Raw genomic sequence first — 24,107 nt, 5'->3', positions numbered from 1 at the left:
AATCTGGCTCTTCCCTGTGGGTTTGTGTAAGGGTGGAGAAAGAGTGAAAGTGAGAACATCTTCCCAGATATTCCAAATAATACCCAGAGCCTGACATGGAGCAGTTACTCAATAAATATTTTTGGAAAGAATTACATAGCCTCAAAACAAACAAAGCAAACTTTTAAAAGCAAAACCAAAAAGTCCTATCCCATTGAATAGTAATTATGTTATCCAGTTTTCAAATGGAACCTTTAGAATTTCTTTGCATTTGACAAAGATGGCATTTAATAAGGACCTACTTCACAGGGATGCTGTAAGGATTAAATGAGTTAATACATTTAGAGTGCTGAGACCTGAACCTAGCATATGGTAAATGCCCAATAGATGTCATGTGAGATTTTCCGTAGCTGCCTCTCACTTCTCTACCATCTCCTCTTTCAGAGATATTGTCTCCATCTCCCTTTGCCATTGTCCCATAGCAAGATCCTGGAACTTTTCTTCAATTGGAATGGCTCCATCTTTGAAATCTGAAGTTCAAATATCTGATCCTGCCATAACCTTGGATGGTTCCTACTCTCTTAATCAGTTTACAAACTGAACCTCTTCCTCAATTTCTATCACTCCTTTGCATCAACACTTGTTTGTCTACCCTGCTTAGATTCCATGGCCCATAAGATGCTTGCCAGTATCCTCACTTTTCTTGTCCCACTGCCTTTCTGTTGCATTTGCCTAGGAAAACCTCAATTATGTATTGACGTAATTGTGTGTGTGTATGTATATATATATATATATATATATATATATATATCTATAAAATCATGTACTCTTCCTTCCACACTCATATAAAATCAAGTTCAAACCATTCTAGAGATATTGGGATTTTCCTTTGGCTCATAATAACAGAAAGGAATGTTTAATTATTTTCACGATTGTCCTTAATATGCAACCATTTTGTGATAATTTTTTCACTAACCTTTAGCAGATTATTCAAATAATATCTGCAACTCCTTAAATGTATTACTTTTAAATACTTTTTAAAATATTGCAGTTATTATTTTAACTAATTAGAACAGAAAAATTTAGGGTAAAAAGTGCAAATATATCACAATTAAGGAGATAATGTTGGAACAAATTAAGTGTTGAAGCAGGTTAAATTATCCTCCAATTTAGAAATAATTATTTTATTGGCATAAGTGCATTCAAGACAATTTGGTTTTACAATAGGACTAGAAATTGCAATATCAGATTTGGAAAAGTGGATATATCTCACAGTTTTGTGTTTGGTGAGAAATTAATCTTAACTTTAAGTTCTTTTAGAAAAGGACTTCAGAGATTAAATTCACAAGAGTCCACAGAACTCACAGCTCAGACCAGACTTTTTGATTAGCAGCTCCCATTCTTCTTGCACTCTTCTGAGTTGGGAATGAACTCTGTGCAATAAGGGACTGCAAGTTTGGGATAAAATGGATTTTTAACTTTGCCACATACTTAGTGGCTTTGCAGTATTTGATGGACAAACTCCAGGAATTCTCCTTCATAGGTGTTCAAAGTGAGCAGTAGGGGCAGGGGAGGCTTCTGTGTCCTCAGAGAGATGTTCATTCTAGGCGGTGCTATGGAAGGTTCGGAAGGCTTTCTTTTCTTGCCTTCTGCCCATAGAAACTTCCTTGTGAAATGTGCTTATGGAGTAATTTAGAAATTCAACATGACATAGGAGCACTTATCATTAAATGTGTCACAGAACTTGTGGGTTGGTAGGTCTACTTGAAAATGAAGGCTCAGACACTTCTCTAATTAAGCTACTCAACTAGTTTGATCAATTCAGTAACAATTTCATGACCAAGAAATGAAAAGAAAAATTCCCTGCCTCATATGTTCTAGAAAATATGCAAAAATATACATTCACTTCAAGTCATTAGTGAACCAAAGGGTCTTCTTCTTGTGTTAAATGATGACATGTTTATGTCAAGTCCATTCATGGTATTATTTGTCCATCTCACTGGTATAACCTTCATAGTTAAGGCAATAAGAAAAGACTATTATCTTTGAAATCTATTTCTTTGAACTATATTCTATTATTTTTGCCCTAACATTAAAAACAAAAATAAAAATCAAATAAAACAGCATTCAAGTGAGCAAGGCCCGGATTCATCGTTTCCTCTAAATCGGGTTTCTCAACCTCAGCACTATTGACATTTTGGGCAGATTATTCTTTGCCGTGGGAGTTGTCCTGTGCATAGTAACAGGATGTTTAGTGGCATTCTTAGCCTCTCCATACTAGATGACAGTAGCACCTAATCCCCCAAATGTAGCAATCAAAAATGCCTTCAGACATTGCCAAATGTCCCTCTAGGAAAGAGAGAAGCATAACTGGCCCCAGTTGAGAGCTACTATACCGTACTGAATGTGTATTTGGGGAGCTCCACATGTTAGACGTAGGACTGGATATTTGAGATCAAGACAAATATGGCAAAGGGAGTTGGGGAGTCTGGGAGAAAAAGAAACAATTACAATAATGATGTCAGAGAGACCTGGGCGTGGACTCCAGCTCTGCCACCCACAGGTCCTGTGATCTTGAGCACGTAGTTTATTTGCTCTAAACCTCAGTTTCCTCCTTTGTTAAAAGAGGGGATTCATACTTCAAGGCTGTTGGAAAGATCAATTATAAAATGTGAAACAGCCTAACATGAAGTCAGTGGGCCCTCAAAAAATTATAGTTTTTGTTATTATCTTAATATAATTTTCTTTAAAACAAATTATTTTAGTGTAGTAGTTAATAGAGTATACTTTAGGGCTAAAGTGCTTCGATCTAAATCTCTGTCTGCCAGTGAAATTTGCTCCTCAGATCCTTCAACTGTAAAATAAAGACAGTATAAAAATACTTACTTCATGAGGCTATTGTGACGATTGATTAAATGAGTTACTTGCATGTAAAACATCTGTAAACATTAGCTTTTACTCCCATAGTTAATCAATTTTAAGATACACATTTTTCATATTTTAAATCTCTGAAATTAGAAATCATCTATCAGAGATGCCATATCACAGTTGATTTGGCAATCTTTTTTCCACTTAACTCAGAGAAAAAATACTCTTGTATCTCACAAATAATTCTAACTTGAATTCAGTTACATATGGTATTATTATATGATTAAAAATGATTTAGGTTAAACAAATCTTTTGACTTCTCTATTTATTAAGGACAACATCATTCATCCAGGCACCCAACCTCAGAATAAACTTCAGTATTACTTTTAATCCTTCTTTTCCCATGAACCCTGACATAGAATCAATTTCTAATTAAAAAAAAAAAACACATTTTTCTTTGTATTGCCACTTGCATTAATATCCGTGTTGGTGTATTCACAGGAAATACTCCAATGTAATCCACTAACTAGCTTTTAAACAAGTTCCTACCAGGTATGCCTACCTCCAAACTTTCTCTGCTCCAAGCTACACTACATATAAATGTAAGAATCAATTTTCTAAACGTAGAAACAAGAATATATTTCTATTCAATGTGTTTAGTGAATCCCCATTTCACAGTGTGTTCAGTATAAACACTTCACTTGGGATTAGAGGCTTTCATAATAAAGCCTCAACTAACCTTGCTGGCTTTAAGTGCCACTCCACTACGCTCCAGGGAAACTGAACCACAAATTGTTGGCCTACACTTTCCACCACCAGAGCTTTTTCATCCTGCTTCCATCTCCTGGAATAGTCTTCTTTCCACTTATAGAAGTTCTATTCTTCCTTTCAGACCCGTTTCTAGTGTCACATGGGACTAGAGAAGCTTTTATTTTCTGAAACCCTAAAGAGTCTTGTACATCATAGTCTGTATATAATTTTCCTTATTTAATAATTAATGTTTTTATATCTCATACTTTCCTCTAAAAGTCTTACCTTCCTTCTCAAATTCTTGAGAGCAAACTCATTTTTTTTAATATGCTGGGATATCAACACATAGAAATGTTTGATTGATGTCTGTGGTTACTTTTGAAATAATTCATGAAATATAAATAATATTTTATTAGTCTACATTGAAGATTTTCATTATTCCTTTGAGATAATTGATATCTTACTATAAATTATGTTCAAAATATTTTCTTTCAGTCTCTTTATGAAATCTCAAATAAAGGTAAAAGTCTTGATTGACTTTCTTGTTTCTGCTCTATGTGCTGTAAATATTTGGACAAAACTATTAGAAAATGTGAGTTAATGAATGGAATATTTATAGTTTTCATTGAACATTTTTTATAACAAGTGCCATATGTTGTATGAATTGCAATGACACAGAATACTCAACCAGATATTCTTTATAAAAGTGCCAAACGCCTATATAGTCGATGAAATGAGTTGAAAGATATTATAATAACCTTTGCAATTGTGACAGTTATGCTCATAAGAATAACTAGCAAAATTTCTGCACTGAGATTTTGTCACAAGGCTATTACATAGATCTTTTTTCTTTAATTTTTATAGAATTTTATATTTTGGCCACACTGCGCGGCTTACAGGATCTCAGTTCCCGACCAGGGATCGAACCTGGGCCACGGCACTGACAGAGCTGAACCCTAACCACTAGGCAACCAGGGAACTCCTTAAGGCTATTCCACAGATCTATATGATTGATCAATCACCTTCTCAGAAGAAACTTCTAGTACTTGAATTTATTGGCAAAGGTTCACTGTGCCCCAATCACAACTCTCCCTGTCTAAATATGGTCTTTTAGAATGAAGCTCCAATGAGTTAATACTGTGTACCAACTAAAATAGATTTCACTAAGCGTTGTTTCTATTGTGGTGGAGTATATTCTTAGTGTGCTTTGGAAGCATTCTCTTATCTTTTATCTCTGGCAATTGTATCTTTTTCACACACTAACAAAGATATAATCCTCATTCACATTGTCATTGTAATACTGGGTCTCAAGTTATTATTTGTTGTTTTTCCCTTTGTCTTTCAATTCATACCAGTTGACGTGAATATGTGGGTCAAGCAGCAACTTTCCCAAAGGGACTATTATAAGAAATAAAAAATATATATATGTTTGTAGAAAATATAAAGTCTGGAACACAGTCCTGCCTTCCAGTTTATAACCGTCCATGAAACTGTTGATAATCAAATATTATCACGAAAATATTAAAAAATACTCTTTTAGTAAATTCAAAAGTGCCCTGAGAATGAAAAGATGAGTGAAAGTATCATGCCCTGGAAGAGTTCATAGTTCTAGTATTTATCCTTTACTCATGATATTTAATTCACTTGGCAAGCATTTCTTTAGCTTCTAATGTGTTTCTCGTGACTTCATTTTTTTTTTCCAGATACACTGTTGTGAAGAACACAGATATATTAAGTTAAAATGTTCTGTGAGAATAAAGATAGTTATAAATTCTATTTCAATGGGCAGGGTAAAATAATAAATTTTTTAAAGATGAAAATTTATTTATTTGATGATATAATGGATTTATTTATTGCTTATAAGTACCATTATAATGAAGATTATAAAATCTTTATTATGTACTTTACTACACAGATATATTTTGTGACTTTCTGATGAAAGTGACACTTCTAAATGCTTCAGGTGTTTACTAAGCTGTATTTTCCTAATCTTCAATCCCAAATGGAAAATGGAAAAAAGTTGTTCCCATCCAGTACCTCAAAGTAGTGGTCAAGAGTGTGGACTTTGGAGCCAGAAATCCTAGACCCCTTACTAAGTGACTTTGTCATACTTAACCTCATTATGCCTCATTTTTCCCATTTGTAATATTGGAATAATAATAGTATTTACATCACGTCCTAAGGATAAGTGTATTAATGTAAAATGCCTAAAGTAGGTCTGATATAGAGTAAGCACTATGTAAATATAATTTATTAATATTATATTTATGGGAAAGGAAAATGCAATTAAAAACAACACTTTTGATTCAGTACTAGACTTTTTAAATAAAGTCTAATAAACTTTTTAAGTAAAGTTTTTAAATAGACTTTTTAGATAAGCATTCAGGGTCAAAAACAATTTTGAATTAAAATAAAGCCCATTTACACATAGAAATCTGAGAAGATATATGCAAAACGTAAAAAGTAGATGCCATTGGTAATGGTTATATGAGTAATTTTAATATTCCTTTTTAGGCTCATTCATTTCAAATCTTAGGATTTTTTCCTCTAAAAATGTATTATACTTTTTAAATCGTTTTGCATTGCTGCCATTCATAGATTCATACCATTTTGGAATTTAAAGGTACTGCAGAAACCATCCAAGGCAACTTACATATTTTGAGGATGTGGACTGTGGTACTCAGACAAGTAACATAAATTGTTTAAAATAACATGATGCATCATGACAGGGCTGGGATAAGAATGTTGATCTCCTAAATTCCAGTTAACCTTGCAGCTCCACATTACGATTCAATTTATTAAGAAAAACAACAGAAAAAAATAAAGAAACAAACAAACAACCAGAACTGTATCTTAATTTGAAAAGCCTGTGGAGTAATTAATTCATCTAAGTGATTCTAACCACAAATTGTCTTATAAAGGCAAGGATTTGTGTTGATACAGTCAATTACATAACTCTTCCCTTTATTTAGTTAAGGCAAGAACCCAGGTATGAGAAAGAGCGTCTCTAATGATAAACATCCAGTATATCCACCCTTGGGATACAGTGTGATGTGACAACTATCTCATCTCCTGCTAAGCCTTTGGCCTGTCCTCCTGTTTGGGCTAAGGTGAAATGTTGCCCTGGTCCCGACCTTACCCTAGCTGAATGTTCTAATATGCCACACTTTGATGGACGAAGCACACCTGCTGTGGCTCCTGGTGGGACGACACTCACATGCCAGTGACAGGTGGCACTCAGGCAGATCCTCTGCTTTGCAAACTGGCACCTGGTCTTGGCTCTGCCCTCACACAACACAAGAGCTGCCAGTTAATGGACAGCAGAGCATCTCTGACTTCAAGGCATTTCTTAGTCCAAGTGGTCCCAGCTTGTTAGTTGACCACTGGCCAGAACCCAAATTGCATGCCAGTTCCTGCATTGTTCCTTAGCAGAGATTCTCAACAGATGGGCCAGTGTGGTCACAGGACGAGGCAACTTGCACTCCCCACCCTAGGTGGCAATTAGTTTTGTGTTAACAGCAACTATTAGCACCTATTTGATGAAAACACAGAAAAAATACCATTTTGGCATCCCTCTGAAAATTGCTAATTAATTCTGTTTATAAACAAAATCTATATTTTCAGCTTCCAAGGAGGGAAGCTTGACCTGGTCCAAGTTTAGATTTTCAAAACACTGGGACATTTTATGTGAGGGTTATGCAATTGGTCTAAAAACTACCCTTAATAGTAATGCTATACAGTATTCCTATAAAGTTACTCATAATATAGTGTTTCTAACCAATTATTTAAAATTTTATCTAAAATGTAAAATTTGTAAGGGGCTCAATTCCGTAAACAATTCATAATCACATAATTACAGAGCCCATTACTTTAAAATACAGGTTTCACGTTGGACAGATACAAAGTCAGGTCCTGGCCCTAACACATATTAATGTGTGTCTTTGGAAACAATTTCTTTAAGCTATTTCCACATACCTCAAATGGGAGTAATATTATTCTGGAACACTAAGCTTTAAAATAATGAAATTAATATATGCAAAAATCATTTAGAAGAATGCATGGCAAATAGTAAGTCCTCCAATAATACTTGCTTTAATCATTACATAATCTTCTTACAAAGATTATGAAAGATGGTGGTTTTCTTATTACCAGTGGACAAAGGATACAGGTAATGTGTGAAATTTGAAGTTCCCAACCCAGATAACTGATTGCACTGGGGTTAGAATATAATATCTGGACCATGTTCAATCTCCCAGAGGTAGAGAAGAGGGTGACAACTTTTAGGCTTGGCAAACGGGCGGGAAAAATTTATAAATAAACCTATATGATTTAAAAGAAAAAGTGATATCTCTTAAATCAATAATATTTTATGTGTTTCTTTGGAAATCAATTGGCCAGAGAGAGGAGAATTGTGATTATTTCATGAAAATTATATACCCGGTATTTTTTAGCATTAACTATGTTTTCTTTGTAGTTACCTACATAACTAATAAATACCACCAATCAATAGGATTTATAAAACTGAGGCAGCTGTTATGTACACCCACTGTACAGTGTTTACAGTGCTCTGAATAAGTTATATCATCTTAATAACCCTTTGAATTAGAATGGATGGCATAATGATTCACCCTGCACAAATGAGTCAAAGTATAAGTTAATCATTAGTCCCAATGCATTGCTGGTCCATATCTTCAGGATGTAAAACACAAAGAGTTTAAATAGCTTCTTCAAGGTCACACTCCTAGTTAGTGGTAGAGAAATCTGTTGAACATCATTTCCAGAACATGCGCGTATAACTAAAGGGATAAATGATCAAACAGTGTCAGAACAAGGCTAAAATCCAACATCCCTGACAATGACCTAAATATTCTTTGTTACTGGTTGCTCTATTAAAAGATCCCACAACAATGGTCCAGGCAGTTCTAATTATTTTTTCAAGCAGAAATGCCTAAAACATCTGTATAGCTGAAAAATCATAGAATTTTCATTTACACTTTTCCTTATATTTCTAAATCTTAGGGACCAGTCTATTTATTCAAATGCCACATACAATATTTATATACATTGCTTTTCTCCTGCTCTCAGTTTTTTTCCCTTCTTTTTTGAAAACCATTTTAATTGACCAATCTTGACCAGCCAACCTTATCAGCGTGGTTATTTATCATGAGCCCAAATTACCACATGTCCTTGAAACACACACTGTATGTGAAGAAGGCTGATCTCCTCAGCAGGGTAGCTTAGCACCTGTTCAGTGTCTCTGCATCCCAGAAGCACATGCTCTAAACAATGGAGCTTCCAAACAATTAATATAAGAACATTTTCCAGGGCTAAGCGAAAAGAGCCACTTAGTGTAAAAATGCCACAAAAAGGGGACTTATAAGTGGTCCTATTCATTCCTTTTCTTAAGGAATCATGTATTTATGTGAATCTCACATTTCATGGAACTAAGAACTCTTAAAAAGTCTCTCTTAAAGTAGATTTGCACTTTAGAAAAAGGAATTTGTCAGTTGGTTCAGGAAAATTGATAGAATTTTGCACTATATATCTTGAAACTCTTTTTCTCTAGTCCCTTTTCTATTTTTATGAAATATTCATGAATTATATCCACGATGTGAAAGCCATCAACTGCATTTAGAATTCACAGGCATACATAAGTATGTAAATGGCATATTTTATTTCTTTTTTTCTGTGACAAGCTATTATGAACATTCCTTTCTCTACTCTAGATCTTTATTGAGAAAGTTAGTGTCACTTTAGAGTTAGTTTAGAAAATAAATAAAAATGAAATAAAAAATATCTTGGAACTCACTAATGGTGGTATACTGATATATGATTGATGCAAGATGTTAAATTTCCTGCTTATAGTCCTTTAAAAGATTGCTAATAATTATCTGAAATACAAACTATACAGACAAACCCAAATAAGAAAACATAGTTGAATTAATCATACTACTTCTTACCCAAATTCTGAGAAGAGATATTTTTATTCTCCTCACAAGTATTAAATTGAACACAATATTGTAGCGTTGGTAAATTTCAATTTTTATTGTTATGTCTTTGGTTGTAAATGTATAGTATTCTGTTTCTTTTATATTAGTACATGCTATTTTTCATAAAGCTTCAGCATATATATACTTTTTTCATTACAAAATATACAATATCCCTATGCTATGATGGAACATTGCCTCAGTTATTATAAATACTGGCAATTTCTATCACATGAAACACTTTGTGAAAAGTACTAATTAGCAAAAAGCTCTAGGTTTGCCTGAGAAAAAAAAATGTAGCACCCAAGCAAGACACTAGAATTACTTCAGTTTTAACTTTCATTAATGTATTCAGTATGTGAATACTTTCCTACATCACTCAATTTGATCAACATAAAATAAAAAATAATCAATAACAGCATACTTACCTTGCTTAAAGTGACTTCTTTTTCACAGACTATCAATGGCACTTAATAAATACAATAGGCACTTAATAAACATAGGTAAACCTTAAAGTGTTTCTTCTACAATTTCAATTATGCCTTGAAAAAACAGTGTTTTTAAAACACATAATCATTACGAACTACAAAATGTCTTTCCCTTATCTCCTCATTTTGTTCCCCCACCAACTTTATTTTCACGGTGGTGTATAAAATTCTTATCCCTAATAAATGAGTCGTTGTGCATTTATTTGAGCACATACGTATGAGACTCTCTGGAGAAAAAGATATTGATACCTGGTACAATCAAAAAAAAAGCAGTGACCTTTCTCTTCCTGAAATCTTCAACTGTGAAATAGTAGTATTGTAAGATGTTTCTGCAAATGTAACCAAGCAGGATCCTATGAGGCCTTCCCATGACAAGCTCTCCCCCATATCCTCTGCTTTAGCTCCTCTCTGAAGTACCTAGATAACAGTACCTGATGCACATTTCCTGAGCTGTTTTAGAGATGTGAAAACCCCCCACCAACTGGAAGATGTCAACTACTTGATGACCATGAGCACGTAGGCCCAGGCCTCCAGGAGCCGAAGACTGGTAATGTTAATCCCTGTGACATCGACCTGTTACCTCACCATCAGCCAGTCAGAGAATTGTGCATGAGCTGATCACATACCCTGCGACCCGCTCCCTCACCTGGCTTTTAAAACTGCTTTGCCAAAACCCATCAGGGGACCTTGGGGGTTTTTTAGAGCATGATCCACTCCTCTCCTTGCATGGCCCTGCAATAAACCTTTCTCTGCTCCAAACTGCGACATTTAGGTTTGTTTGGCCTTGCTGTGCGTTGGGCACATGAACTTGCCCTCACACAAGCAATTAACATTTTAACAGTAGCATATATAAAATGAAGGCTCCTTCCTATTTTGTCCCTTTTTTATATGGAAAATGTCTAAATAAATAACTTTTCCCTGGTTGGGCATCAGGGTTATTGTTAGACTTGGGAATTGCTATTTACCAACCTCACCGAAATATTTATCTAATCAAAAAATGGCTTTAATAAAACTCACCAATGGTAAGTTGTAATTTCATTAACGATAGTTACTGAGAAAGGTCAGAAATTTAGGGCTAAATCAAAGAAAGAGGTATACGGGTACTACTTAAAAAATGTTTTCACAGTGAAGAAAAAAATACTCCTTTAATTCATCTCTGGTTACTGAAAGGTTGGCACAGATACCTTCTTCTGTGTTGAAAGTTTAAATAGCTATCACAGCATTTCATAAATTTAAACTTGAATTGAAAAGCTTTTCTTGTCTCCAAAAGAAAAATAGTCACATATTACTTACATAGTAATTACAGGCTATGCAGCTGCCCTACAAAGCTTTACTATAAATGTGTTGAGCATGAACCACTACACAAACCTTATTCAAATTGCATAAATGTTAAGCCAAAGAAATGTCATCCTCCACACCACTCCACACAATTGCTTACACAAGAACAATGGCCATCTCCCTAGTCTGAGACCTAAATAATGTAATAGAATCAATGTTGTTGACTTAGGCTATGGTTGGTTAAGTCATTACTGTTATTCCTCACCAAGCAAAAAGGTCTCCTTCCCCCTCATTATGCATACATGAAGCTTATGCTAATGCATACAAATCTAAGAGTGAATAAGCTTCTTTGAAATACCATTTAAAGATTGAGATTTCAAGAAAAAGTACATGGCTTCTATCATGATAAAAGTACTGACCTCAATTTCTACATTGCACTGATCCTTGCTTTAAGTCTTTCTAACATACAATATAAAGCTTACACAGCATTTCCATTTGCCTAATACTTCAAAAATATTTAGCTGGTCACACAAAGCACTGTAGTCATATCATGACAGTAACAGAAGAATAAAGAGGACAAACTTACGAAATGTTTTAAGGAAAGTTGGTAGAGGTATGATTTTGAAAAATTTCAACTTCGTCTTTAGAGGCCTTTATATCAGCCATTCTAAATAGGCAGTTTGAATGCTGTTGTTTGATTTGTATGTATTATTTGAGCTCGGAAGCAAATGAATATGGCAAGATTTGGAGAATATTGTGGCAAACAAAGCTGTCAGGTTTAACGACCTAACACCTAGAGCAATCTGGGAACAAATCAAACTGGGCTTAAGTTGTATTTTACCTTAATTCAAAGACATAGACGCATTAAAATGTAATACACCCTTACCACTTTCTATTTTCTCAACTTTTGTCAATAGGATCCTATTTAATGATTAAAAATATCAGGATCACCAGGGATGTAATGTGAATATCATGTAACCCCTGATAATCATGTGACAAAAAGGGCACTCTCCTTGACTTTCTTCCTGAAGTCCCAGAAAGCCAGTCTAATCATGAGAAAACACTAGACAATCCCAAGTTTGGGGAACATTCTTAGTATACCTGTCCAGAACAGTCCTAGGATACTTAAGACTTGTCAAGGTCATAAAAACAAGGAAAGACTGAGAACCTGTCATAGAACAGAGGAGACTGGGAAAACATGACAACTTAATGCAATATCCTATAATATCCAACTAAAATACCCCAGGTAGGATCCTGGAGAAAAAGGAAGACTGGTGAAATCAAAATAACATATAAACTTTAATTATCATGTATCAGCATTTGTCTATTATGAGTTACAAATCTTTCATATTTGTGTAAGATGTTAACAATAGGGGAAACCAGGTATAGGGTACATGGGAATTCTCTGTACTAACTCTGTAACTTTCTGTAAATCCAAAATTATTCCAAAATGAAAGATTTTTTTTATGGACAGGCTATTTATTTCTACTAATTGAAAATTAATCTTTGTCTACACTAATTTTACAGTATAATTAATCTCTTAGTCTTACATCAACATTTTAAAATTATACACGAAGTGCCCTCAAATTTGTGGAAAGTTATTGAGTATACACAGAAGATGGACTCCAATACCTCAATTCCATCACCTCTACTTGCTTTTCAACCTGCTTCTCCACTGAGAAAGTTTGAGGAGGCCCACATTCACTAACCCCTCCTAATAACATTCTTTAAAACTAGGTGTCTGACAGCAAAGTGAGAAAAGAAACATAGTCAACTTTCTCTACCATTTATGCCGAAAAGCTAAGCAAAGTAAAATTTTCACTTGTCTCTTTGCTATAGATTGCAAAGAACCTGTCACTATTAAAAATGTTTGGTCCATTTGAAGCCAGTGCTGTTGATGATGTGACTTTAGAAAGTATAGTATCAGAGACCTAGGGATATGTAAAAATGAGATTTTGAAATGAATGTATAAATTCAGGAAAGAATCAATAGCAGTGCCAGTGAAAGCACAAAAAAACTCAATTTGATTTCTGTGAAAGCATGTTTACTTTCAGTCAGTTGAATGAAACCTAATTTCTTTTTTAGGAAAGAAAATTAGCAAAAAAGCAGGATGTGAAATTTTTTGCAGACCCTGATTGTAGTATGTGTGATGGCTGTAGTTTCAGAAGGTAGGACTAGGATGAAGTCAAAAGAAATCTTATAGCTAAATACGCTTGTTTCATAGGAAAAAAAAAATACTTGAATGATTTATTTGATCATAAAAGGCAAAGTCCTGGGAGAATTTAGACTACAAAAAAGTTCTATTTTTATTTTTATAAAAGATGACAAGCATTTCTGGACTTACCCTAGAGAGTGAGAGATTGGGTTTTGGGTTTGGTGATAAGAATAGAAAAGAGTTAGAAGAGAAGATCTCCATGAAGAGATGGCAAGTGAGAAAGTGACAGGAGGTCCTTAAGTGAAAAATTCCCTATGTGGATAGCGATGTGCCTTTTCATTATGGTATTGAATGAGATCCACTCTTTATTGCAGACCCTACAGTCCGCTACACCCAGTAGCCATGGCCACAGAGCAGTAGTTGAAGGGGGCATTTGGGGTGGGTGGGTCATTAGAAATTCAGCAGGAACAGAATGGCAGACCTAGATGGGGCCAAGAGAAAGAGAGTGCCTTAAGAATTCCTTGATATTGGGGGATAATAGATGGAGTTGAGGGTCAGGCATTTATGTGAAAATTCAATGAAAGAGTGACATCAAAAGCCTGAAGGACTTCAGTATATAAAACAGCAGATATCTGGTTTTCATATATAAAAATCATGTGTGAAAATAACATACCAAGATATGAGTGTTTGGTGGTACAATGGGGGCTGTCTTTTTCTTTTATAATTATTCAATGGTTATCTAACAATTTTCCATCCATATGATGTTCTTACCTTCCTCTTGGCAAGTCTGCGTCATCCTTTTTCCACCGCACAGTTGGTTGAGGATCTCCTTGGACCTGACAACGAAACTCTACAGCTTCTTCCTCCAGCACCACCTGGTTAATTGGCCTCCTGAGAAACGCGGGTCGTTCTTAGGGAAAAAAAGAAACAGTAAAATAAAATGAATGTTGTGCATATTTCAAGTGCATTATGAAACAAAGCATAGAAAATATGTGGTTTATTTTTGGTACATAGGTACCTAATTTTATAGCTCAACTATGTCTTGATAAGGCCTTACAGATCCAACGTAATTGTATAAGATAAAATATTTTTGGAGCACATGAATAGCTATGGTTTGCATATAAATCCATACAATCTGTTGGAAAATATTAAATTGATTCTTCTGTGAGTTTCTGAGCTAAATCATGTGGAACTTGTCATAAAAAACCTGAACAATGAATTCCAAAGAAACAAGGAAAGAGATGATTATCTTAATCCATTAAAATGACTCAGAGTGGGAAAAATGAAAGTTGAAACTAATGGAACATATCAAAAAGGAAACAAATATTAATATTCCATCAAGAATGCTAGAGAAAACTAAAAACGTTGTGCTCTCAAGATGAGTATTATCTAAATTTTCTCACTAAGGCTATCCATTTGATAAGGACCCAATAATTCCATGACTATTTTCACTTCATATGTGATTTTTTTTGGTCTTAAATTTTTAAAAAATCTGTCAATCTAATTTTTCTTAAATAAAAAACACTATCATTATTAATTATTGTAAACTATTTACTGACACATACTTTTCTAAGGCTACTTCTAATTATCTTCTCCTAAGTGTTCCAGATACTTGCCCATTTTTATTTACTTAACTTTTCTGTTGGTTTATTTCTCTAGTATTCTGTTTTAGTGTTTCTGTCCTTTAGTCTTTTGTTGTTAATCTGTACCTAGCACTGTTAATCTGCATTCTAACAGTCTTCTTTTTTTTTTTTTTTTTAGACTTTGCGTTTATTATTTATTTATTTATTTATTTATGGCTGTGTTGGGTCTTCGTTTCTGTGCGAGGGCTTTCTCTAGTTGCGGCAAGCGGGGGCCACTTTTTTTTTTTTTATTAATTTATTATTTATTTTTGGGTGTGTTGGGACTTCCTTTCTGTGCGAGGGCTTTCTCTAGTTGCGGCAAGCGGGGGTCACTCTTCATCGCGGTGCGCGGGCCTCTCACTGTCGCGGCCTCTTGTTGCGGAGCACAGGCTCCAGACGCGCAGGCTCAGTAGTTGTGGCTCACGGGCCCAGTTGCTCCGCGGCATGTGGGATCCTCCCAGACCAGGGCTCGAACCCGTGTCCCCTGCGTTGGCAGGCAGACCCTCAACCACTGCGCCACTAGGTAAGCCCTCTAACACTCTTCTAAATAAAGCCTGGAAAAAATAAATTCCTGGCCATAAGAATCTTACTATTGAAGAGAAGTATAAAACAAAATGTAGTTTTACATATCTGTAAACACTTCAATCTCTTGTCTAGTTTCCTCTCTTTTTTATAATGATCTGATTCTGATACAGGAAAAATCACCATTTAAATTTTTATTAGCCCATGTCTCTCAATCATAGGCAAGTCCAATATTGCTACTTACTGAAGTAGGAAGAGAAGTCAAGGAAAAGAAAAATGAAATCCATAGGGAGTTGACACAATTTATGGCCATATGGCCATACTTAGTCACTTAGAACTTTAGTTTCAAACCCAATTTAAGAATGTGAATACAGTGGCACAAAAACTGAAACATATTTAGCAAGAAATCTTTAAGGAAAATAAATCACATCAAATAACATATGCTGAGTATAGACTGGAAGTATATGATTTTATTGACTAAATAAAGACCCATATTTATGAAACAAATGTGTAAGCTACAAAAGCATATTTTACTGCAATAAAGTCAACCATCATTGGTATTCAGAAGGAAGACAACTGCATCTCTCCACAGGGCAGTTGACAGTAGGGATCAAAATTTTCTTTAAACACAGACAGACCTGCACATGCTCAAGTATCTGTACACTGGGGCCCCCAAACCCCAAGCCGTAAAACAAGGCTCATGGACTTTACCATGGAGAGGTTTTATAACACAGGATTTAGAAATAATCCATATAGACTTGAGGGAAAAGTTTGCTTCAAAAGATTTTAGGTGGTCGGAAACAATTAGCAGCTAAGTGTGCCCCTTTGACCACAGAACAAATCTGCAAGTTGGATAGAATTACTTAGTGTTATCCTTTGACCACTGGACACTGTGTGCTCCAAACAACTATTTTAGTGCCTGCATAGTTCATATTGAGCTACTGTTTTTGGCAGTATATAGGCAATAGGATCAGTATCTTCTTATATGAGTGTTTGGAATATTAACAGAAAAAGATGAGTCATTAGCAAAGAAAGCAGGATTGATTTCTTCTTTGCTATCACTTAGGGATATTCATCCAGCTCAACCAAAAGCTGCAGTAACCCAATATTAAAAGAGATCCAAGCCACTGCTGATATCACTAATGAATGAGAAATCATCTGTCAGGCTATCCCTCCTGCTCCCTCCGATTTTAAAGGGGGAATTGTCCTAAAACTTGGCATATGGATGAGTAAGCTAAGAGAAGTCTTTCCCTCATCCACTCATTCATTCAGCACGTGTTAATGCAGCTTCTCCTATGCCAGGTTTCGAGCTTGGTAGCTGGTGAAGAGCCAGCAGCTTGGTTTCATCAGAAAAGTGGTGAGAGATGAAACTAGTTAGTTGGTAAATGGTGAGACAATGATGGGCCTTCTATACCCTGTCAAGGAATGTGAGCTCTACCCTAAAGGTGATAGAGAGATGTTGAAAGATTTTAACTAAGGAAGCACCATTTTTAATAAGCATATGAAAACGATCGTGTTGGCAGATCTGTGAAAAATGAATTAGAAGAGAATATGAAGCAGTGAATTAGGTCAAACAGTTATTGTAAGAAATTATTTCAGCTTAGAACTGACAGAGTGGTTCTAGGGATATGGAAGAGGGAACAGAATGAAGAGATACCAGAACTGGGTGATCACTCAGATGTGGAAGGAAAGTCTAGAAAGATTCTCAAAGTTCCATTTGGCAAACTGGAACAAAGTGGCAGGTAAGGTATGGATATGGTGTGTGACTGTGTCGATCCTTTCATTGCAGATATGGTAGATATGAAAAAAATGGGCCCCTTACACTTAAGCCATTGTTAGCCTTCTGTTACTTGAAGTCAAATGCATTCTTAATTAATATGGTAAAGGAGGTTACTTATATTATAGAGAGGAGAAAATAAATATGATTACATCTATAGACATAGAGAATCTGTTGGATTAAAAAAATTCTAAATAAAGAAGGAATCACAAGAAACTTCTTAAGTATAATGAAGATATTTTATCAGAAACTAAATGCAAAAATTATTCTTTAAAAGTAATATACTAAAGTCATGCCTAATACAATCAGGAACAAAATGGACATGCTGACATTAATAATCAGTAAGAAAAAAAATGGAAGTGTGAGTGTTGGAGAAGAACCAAAATAGTCATTACTTGCAGACACTCCACAATACAAATAATACAGAACAGTAACTTCGATCATTGATAACTGCGACAAAAGATAAGAACAACATAGGATCATTGCAGGATTGCTGGCAGTATTGGAAAATCGGGGATTTTAGGATAAATTGTGGCAAAATCATACCTTGGGATGTAAATGCTATCTATGTATCTATCTCTCTAACATGGAAAATTTTCATGGCATGATGCTGACTACAAAGTATATTGCATAAGAGTATATAGATTAGTTCCACTAAAATACACATTAATATTTTCAGGCAAAGTTATTGTATGTTTCCTTTAACATGCCACCAGTCATAAAATTGCAACATATGAGTATTATTAATTCAAAGAGCAAACTTTGAAAGAGTTGCCACAAAACTAAAATTGTCTCTTCATTCAGAGGACACCATTAGGGTCCTTGAGGATTTTTTTGGTTATCATACCTGTTCTAAGTCCCACTGTTTTGTATGGAGACACGTGGAAGCACCTGATTTACAATTTCAAGAAGGAAGAAAGTTATGGGGTTCCCTGCTGCTGTTCTGATGAACTCAGTAGGGGTGGAGAACTTTGCAATGAACTTTGTCTATTCTATTCTGCCCTCAAGCAGAGTTTAGTTGCCTAGAAACTAGATAACCACAGGAGACTACGTGGTATAGAATTTTTGGAAGCCTAACATTGGTTTATGGTGGCAAATGCAATTCAATTGATTAAAAAAAATGGACAATGCAAAGAATAACCCAGAAGAAAGTCATTTGCATATACATGGCACGTCAGAAAGGGTTTTATACCTGAATGTACCTGAGGTTGTGCCTTCCAACAAAGTAACATTGAAATTTACCAATTCATTGGAATTTGGTCACAACTTTTAAAAAATTGTTCTGAGAATTTCCATAGCACCTGTTGCAGCAATTATCTCTAAATTGTGTAATTCATTATTTCAGTTGTTTTCTGCTAATTATATTAAGTTCATCTTCTACTTTGTAATTTTAACAGCCTACAAAAAAACAGTATGTTAAAAACTGTAGGTTTGCTTAACATTTATTTAAATGGAAAGACTTTTTTTTGGTAGGAATTATTTTCAGTTTACTTAACTAGACTTTATCTCCAGAAAATCTGAGAATCAAAAATACGAGTATTAAAGACTAAGTAAGTTATACAGGCAGAAATGTATTTTTAAATGCTTTGCCTTTGCAGGGGCTACTGTTACCATAGCCAAACACAAAACCACACCCCTTTCAGACGCAAATTACAAAAATTACAAGGAATTATCATGGGGTTTATTGTTTTGTGTCAAAATCATCTGCAAATAATGTAGTTAGAAGGATTAGAAAGTAAGATGACGAGAAGCATCCAGCAAGTCGATAACTGACCACATTCAATACCCATTAATGCCCCGTGAAGTTTGTACTCCATGAAGCTCTGGACAACTACAATAAATATACATGAAACATCTTGAACTACTGACTAACAAGCAAACCAAATTTTAAGGCATGTCAAAATAAGGTCACTGATTTTTCTATGTTGTTACCTTATGGCTGATTACACATTGAAACATGGGTAGAAATCTCAAGGGCTATTTGCTGAAAGTTTATCAATGAGATTAGAGTCCCTCTGAATGGCCTGATCCTTAATTATATAGCCACAGCATGATCAGAGGCAATGTCTTTGTCAATGCAATTAACATTTTTTTATTGTGAGATTAACTGGATTTGAATCACCTGCATAGTTTGCTTATAAGGTTAATCTCTCTTGAGATAGCAGTGTTCTTTGGCAGCGTGGTACTATGTAAAGTACAGGTCTCAAATAGCCAGGTTAATTTAGTTCCAAATTGGCATTGTGGAAAATCCAGCTTTGTATGCAACTGTAATAAAATCAAATGCCGAGTCTCCTTGTGGTTACGTCAATAATACTCAGAAAGCAAAATATTCAGTTCAACCCCAAAACCATAAATCTGAAATGTGGTTGCATAATATCTCTTAACTTTCTTACTTACATGCTACAATGAAGGAAATTAAGTGTCCAGTGAACAAATTTCTTTCAACTGTATTCAGTCATTGACGATGGCTGTAAAATTGGCAAAGGCTGTGCTGTGACAGCTATCACTAGGACAACCTTAACAATTTAAAAATAAACTTTGCTTGACATTATAAATGTAGCATTATGGCAATAATTATATAAGTAGAGTCCTTTAAGTCCTCTAAGACCAAAGCTATGCAGTAAAAGCACATGAGACCTAACCACTGCTTGTAAATCTTATCTTAACTTCAGGTGACCCAGAAGGATCCTCCACCCAGTAGTGTCTATTAAACTGGAAAGTGAGATGGCTAGTCCTAGTATGTCTCCTTTTTTAAATGGGTATGCGTGAGGGGCAGGGGGTTATGATAGCCATTGAATGTGAATTACTGTGCTCTTCCAATATAGACTGCATGATAATGATCAGTCTGCCTGACTGTGATAAATAAATCCTTGCTGCACTAATTTCTCTTCTTGCCAAGAATTTTCTTTGTCTGAGAGAAACCATCCTGTGAAGCAAAAGCAAACATAGGTAAATATTCTCAGAGGGAAAAGAATACCTTTCTCACCATGCTTTAGAGGCAAAGTTTCATGTTATTGCTGATATGATATGAGAGTCATACTGAAAGCAGGGGACCTGTCTATTCATTTCCCTACTCTATTTAAACACTGAGAGCCTGGCACATAGTAGGTGTTCAAAAGATATTTATTAAATAAGTGAACAAATGAGAAATATTTTGCTGTTTTAAAGTTTGCAAGTTAATATTATTTAAAAGAACTAAATTGCTCTTAACAATCACCTTGATTTTAATAACACCTTCTGTTTTAAATTCTTAAATGAAGGCCACAAGTTATCAGTAACACACAGATATTTCCTAAGGTTTGGTTCTGAGATTTCTTCCCTCATAGCTTTGTCTCACAGTATCTCAACTACACTCAGGCCATAAACTATTATCTCTCACTCAATAACTTAATATCAATATAACCAGACCCAACCTCTATCCTCATCCCGAAGAAAATAGTCATTTGAAGAAAGCCTCCAGTGTAAAAGACAGAACAATGCAGGCGAGAGGTCAGGGAAAGGAACTTAGAAGAAAAGGAGGAATGCATCATGAGAAAATTTTATTTTAAAAAAAAGAATATTGTTAAAATCCTGAGATGCAAGATAAGTTAAAACATCCATGAAATAAGAACAAGATGCTATAAATAAGGAATATTTCAAGAAAAGAAAGATCTAGGAGATTTAACATCTCATTAATGAATTTATGCTTGACAGAGAAATGGAATAGAAAAAATGGACAGTATATTTCATTGACTTTTTTGAATAGAGTGTTTTTAGATTGAGATTGCTCAGTAAGTGTCCAACCAGTAAAAGAAAAAAGTGCCAAAATGAGGCATGGTATTGAAACATTTCAGAACCATGGGATAAAGAGAAGGTACTAAATAAAGTTTGGAAAGAGAAAAAAAAGGAAAATGATCGCATAGGGATCAAAAGTACAGTAGACTCCTCAACAGTAACGATGGAAGCAAAATGATATTGAAGTGGCGACCTTAATATTTCGAGCAAAAATATTTTTTTAAACTTGAATTCTATAACCAGCCGAAGTATCCATTAAGTTTTGGATTGAATAAAGATAGTTTGGTCTGGAATGTGCTCTAGGCTCTAGTCAAGGAGACATCAGGAGAGAAACACTGTTCTGAATATAGGAGTTAAACAAGAAAAAAAATACAGGATATAGGAAACAGGGAATCCAGCATCAGAAGAAAGGGAAGATGAATATCAGAATGAAGTTTCTGGGGTAGACCTACATAGAATCCAGCCCGGTTGGACTGGGCAGAAGTCTGACGCCTCCAGGATGGCTGTAGCAAGAGTAGACTTAATAGCTAAATAGAGTTTAGAGAATTTTAAACCTTCTGTTGAAGATTTCAAGAAGAATTCATGACAGGCATAGATAAACATAAGTAAAAGGAAAAATGGATTTATTATTAATTCGAAGAAGACCAAATATAGTGCCAGAAAAGTACTGCCATTATAATAGCATAACACTTAGCTCACAGTCAATATTTACAAGGTTATAATAACTTAAATTCTAAACATTAATATAATCAATGTTTCTAAAGTCAATATACTGAAAAGACAAAGAAGGGAAAAGAGAAAAAGAGGGGAAAGTACAGGTGAGAAGTTGAGGAAGGGAGTATAAGTGGACCAAATCATCATCTTCCAAAATAAGAAGTTAAAATGTATAAAACTGCAGAATGAGCACATAGAAATATGGAAATAAATCCCAGAAGAAAAAGATAAAACAGGCTTACAGGAATGTTCAAAGATAAGAAATGTGTGTGTGTGTATGTGTGTTGGGAGGAGGGGAGGTTGCAAGCTCTTTCGGTATTTCATCATAAGTTTTGCAATACTTCTAATGTCTATTAGAAATGTAACATAGAAAATCTTTTTTCATGTATTACTTCTATAAACATTTAAAAATCATTAGGAAAAAATTCTTATTTTTAGTTGCTTTTTAATGATAGTTAAATTCTAGATAACAGATATCCCAAACCTACCCATAACTGGAAATTTAATTATGGACTTCAACTCTAGTTTCTCTGTCTTCAGGATCTCTAGAATTTAATTAACATATGTAAATTGCTATGAAGTATTCTTTATGAAGACATCTAGACTGTGCCATAGATTTTAGTGTCCTTCTACACTATGATGCCTACTTCTAATTTTTAGATTTGGTACTGCCACTTAACTAGGATGTTACTTTATGGTCAGCAAATACTAAAGAAGAACAAACAGCATAAATGATTCATAGAGTATGGCAGAGTAACATTTTGAAAATTAAGTCACACTGATTTAAGACTTTTTCTAAAGCGCAGATTTTTAAAGCATAATTTGCAATTTTCAAACTAAAAAACTTCTAAGTCCAATCCCACTTATTAAAGAGCCAAAATACTTGCAGATGGCTATTGTCTTGGTAAAGACCCTTTATCCTTTTCATTGGTTTCCTTGCCATTATAAGTGAATTATATTTTTGAACAATTAAATATCATCAGTTACTTTTTCTGTATTATATATCTTAAAGATGGAGTTGCAAAGGACATTTTAAAACTTCCATTTAAAAGCTGGAAGAGTACAGAGTTGTCACAGCAGCCAGAGTTTTAAAGGCAGAATTGTTGCTACATGAAAACAGAATTGAGAGAGGAGAGGTAAACTGTCACTAACCAGTTTTACATTTATAAACCTCCCACCAGAGATAGAATATCTAACAACGATGAAATACAGATAGGTTTACTAGAAAACATTTTCTGGATATAGAACATCAAAATAAGCTAAAGAAGGCCTCATTATACATAGCACACTAGTTATTTTATTTTCTCTAAGCATTGGGGAATCAAGGTACAGGAGGGGGTCTTTCCCATGCGATACTTGTCACAATCTTGATTTAGACCATCACTACTCTTTTTATGTTTTATTTCTAGGTTTGGATGTTGTTTTCTTATCAATTATGGAATTTTAGTTTTTCCCTCAACTTAATATTGTACTTAGGTCAGTTCTGACTAGTTTACACCATGAGATAAACGTTTCTCAGCTTCCTAAATCAATTGTTCCAGAAGAACTGCCTGTAGACAAATTCAATCTTTTTGGTTTATAGCTACTTTCAGAATAATTTAGAAGTCCCCCCTGTAACTCCTGACATATTCAGGGATATCCTGTAGTTCTCATCATGTTTTTAGAGAAAGTAGGGTGAATATTTCATAACACAAGTCACATTTGATAAGTCTAATTGCTTGGGTAATAACACTAAACCCTTTCAATTTTCTTCTGAAGGCAATATATACTGCTGTAATGAAACATTTTTCTGTTCCAAAGCTGGTGGTAGCTACAGAAGAATAGAGATGAGTGTTTCTTTAAATAGAATAGCTGTACTTGTGGGTTTTCAATGCTAATGTTCAGTGACCGCTAATTTCATATCTTAGCAGGCAAAACTGTATTTTATTCATTACGGAGTGAAGCACATTTTGAGACTCCTATAGATTGATAACTGCATGAAATGTAAGGGCAAACTGATATTGTCTGAGCTCTCTGTAGGACAGAAATTTACATGCATACTTTGAACAGTTTTATTTTTACTGTTCAATTCCTTTAATGAATTATGGGATCCTGGTTTTGTCATTTGGGACTTCAAACTGCTTAGTATCCACAAGGAGTATTACCAGAGATTACCTGATACTCAGAGCAATTGAAAAGAGAGGCCTGCACTCT

General features: G+C 34.7%; 1 protein-coding gene across 5 annotated transcripts in view; it reads right to left on the bottom strand.

The window, feature by feature from the left end:
* ROBO2 (roundabout guidance receptor 2) overlaps positions 1-24,107 on the bottom strand; it is a 572,640-nt gene that overhangs the window by 131,484 nt on the left and 417,049 nt on the right. For all 5 annotated transcript variants that reach the window (XM_061194027.1, XM_061194028.1, XM_061194031.1 and 2 more), the window contains exon 5: positions 14,277-14,415. In XM_061194027.1, coding sequence (XP_061050010.1) covers positions 14,277-14,415 — 139 coding nt within the window. The remainder of the gene's footprint in view (positions 1-14,276; positions 14,416-24,107) is intronic.

Source organism: Eubalaena glacialis, chromosome 6 (genome assembly GCF_028564815.1).
Source record: "Eubalaena glacialis isolate mEubGla1 chromosome 6, mEubGla1.1.hap2.+ XY, whole genome shotgun sequence".
In the NCBI taxonomy this organism is placed as follows: Eukaryota; Metazoa; Chordata; class Mammalia; order Artiodactyla; family Balaenidae; genus Eubalaena; species Eubalaena glacialis.
The sequence above is the reverse complement of the archived record's forward strand: the minus strand, read 5'-3'. Positions and strand labels throughout refer to the sequence as shown.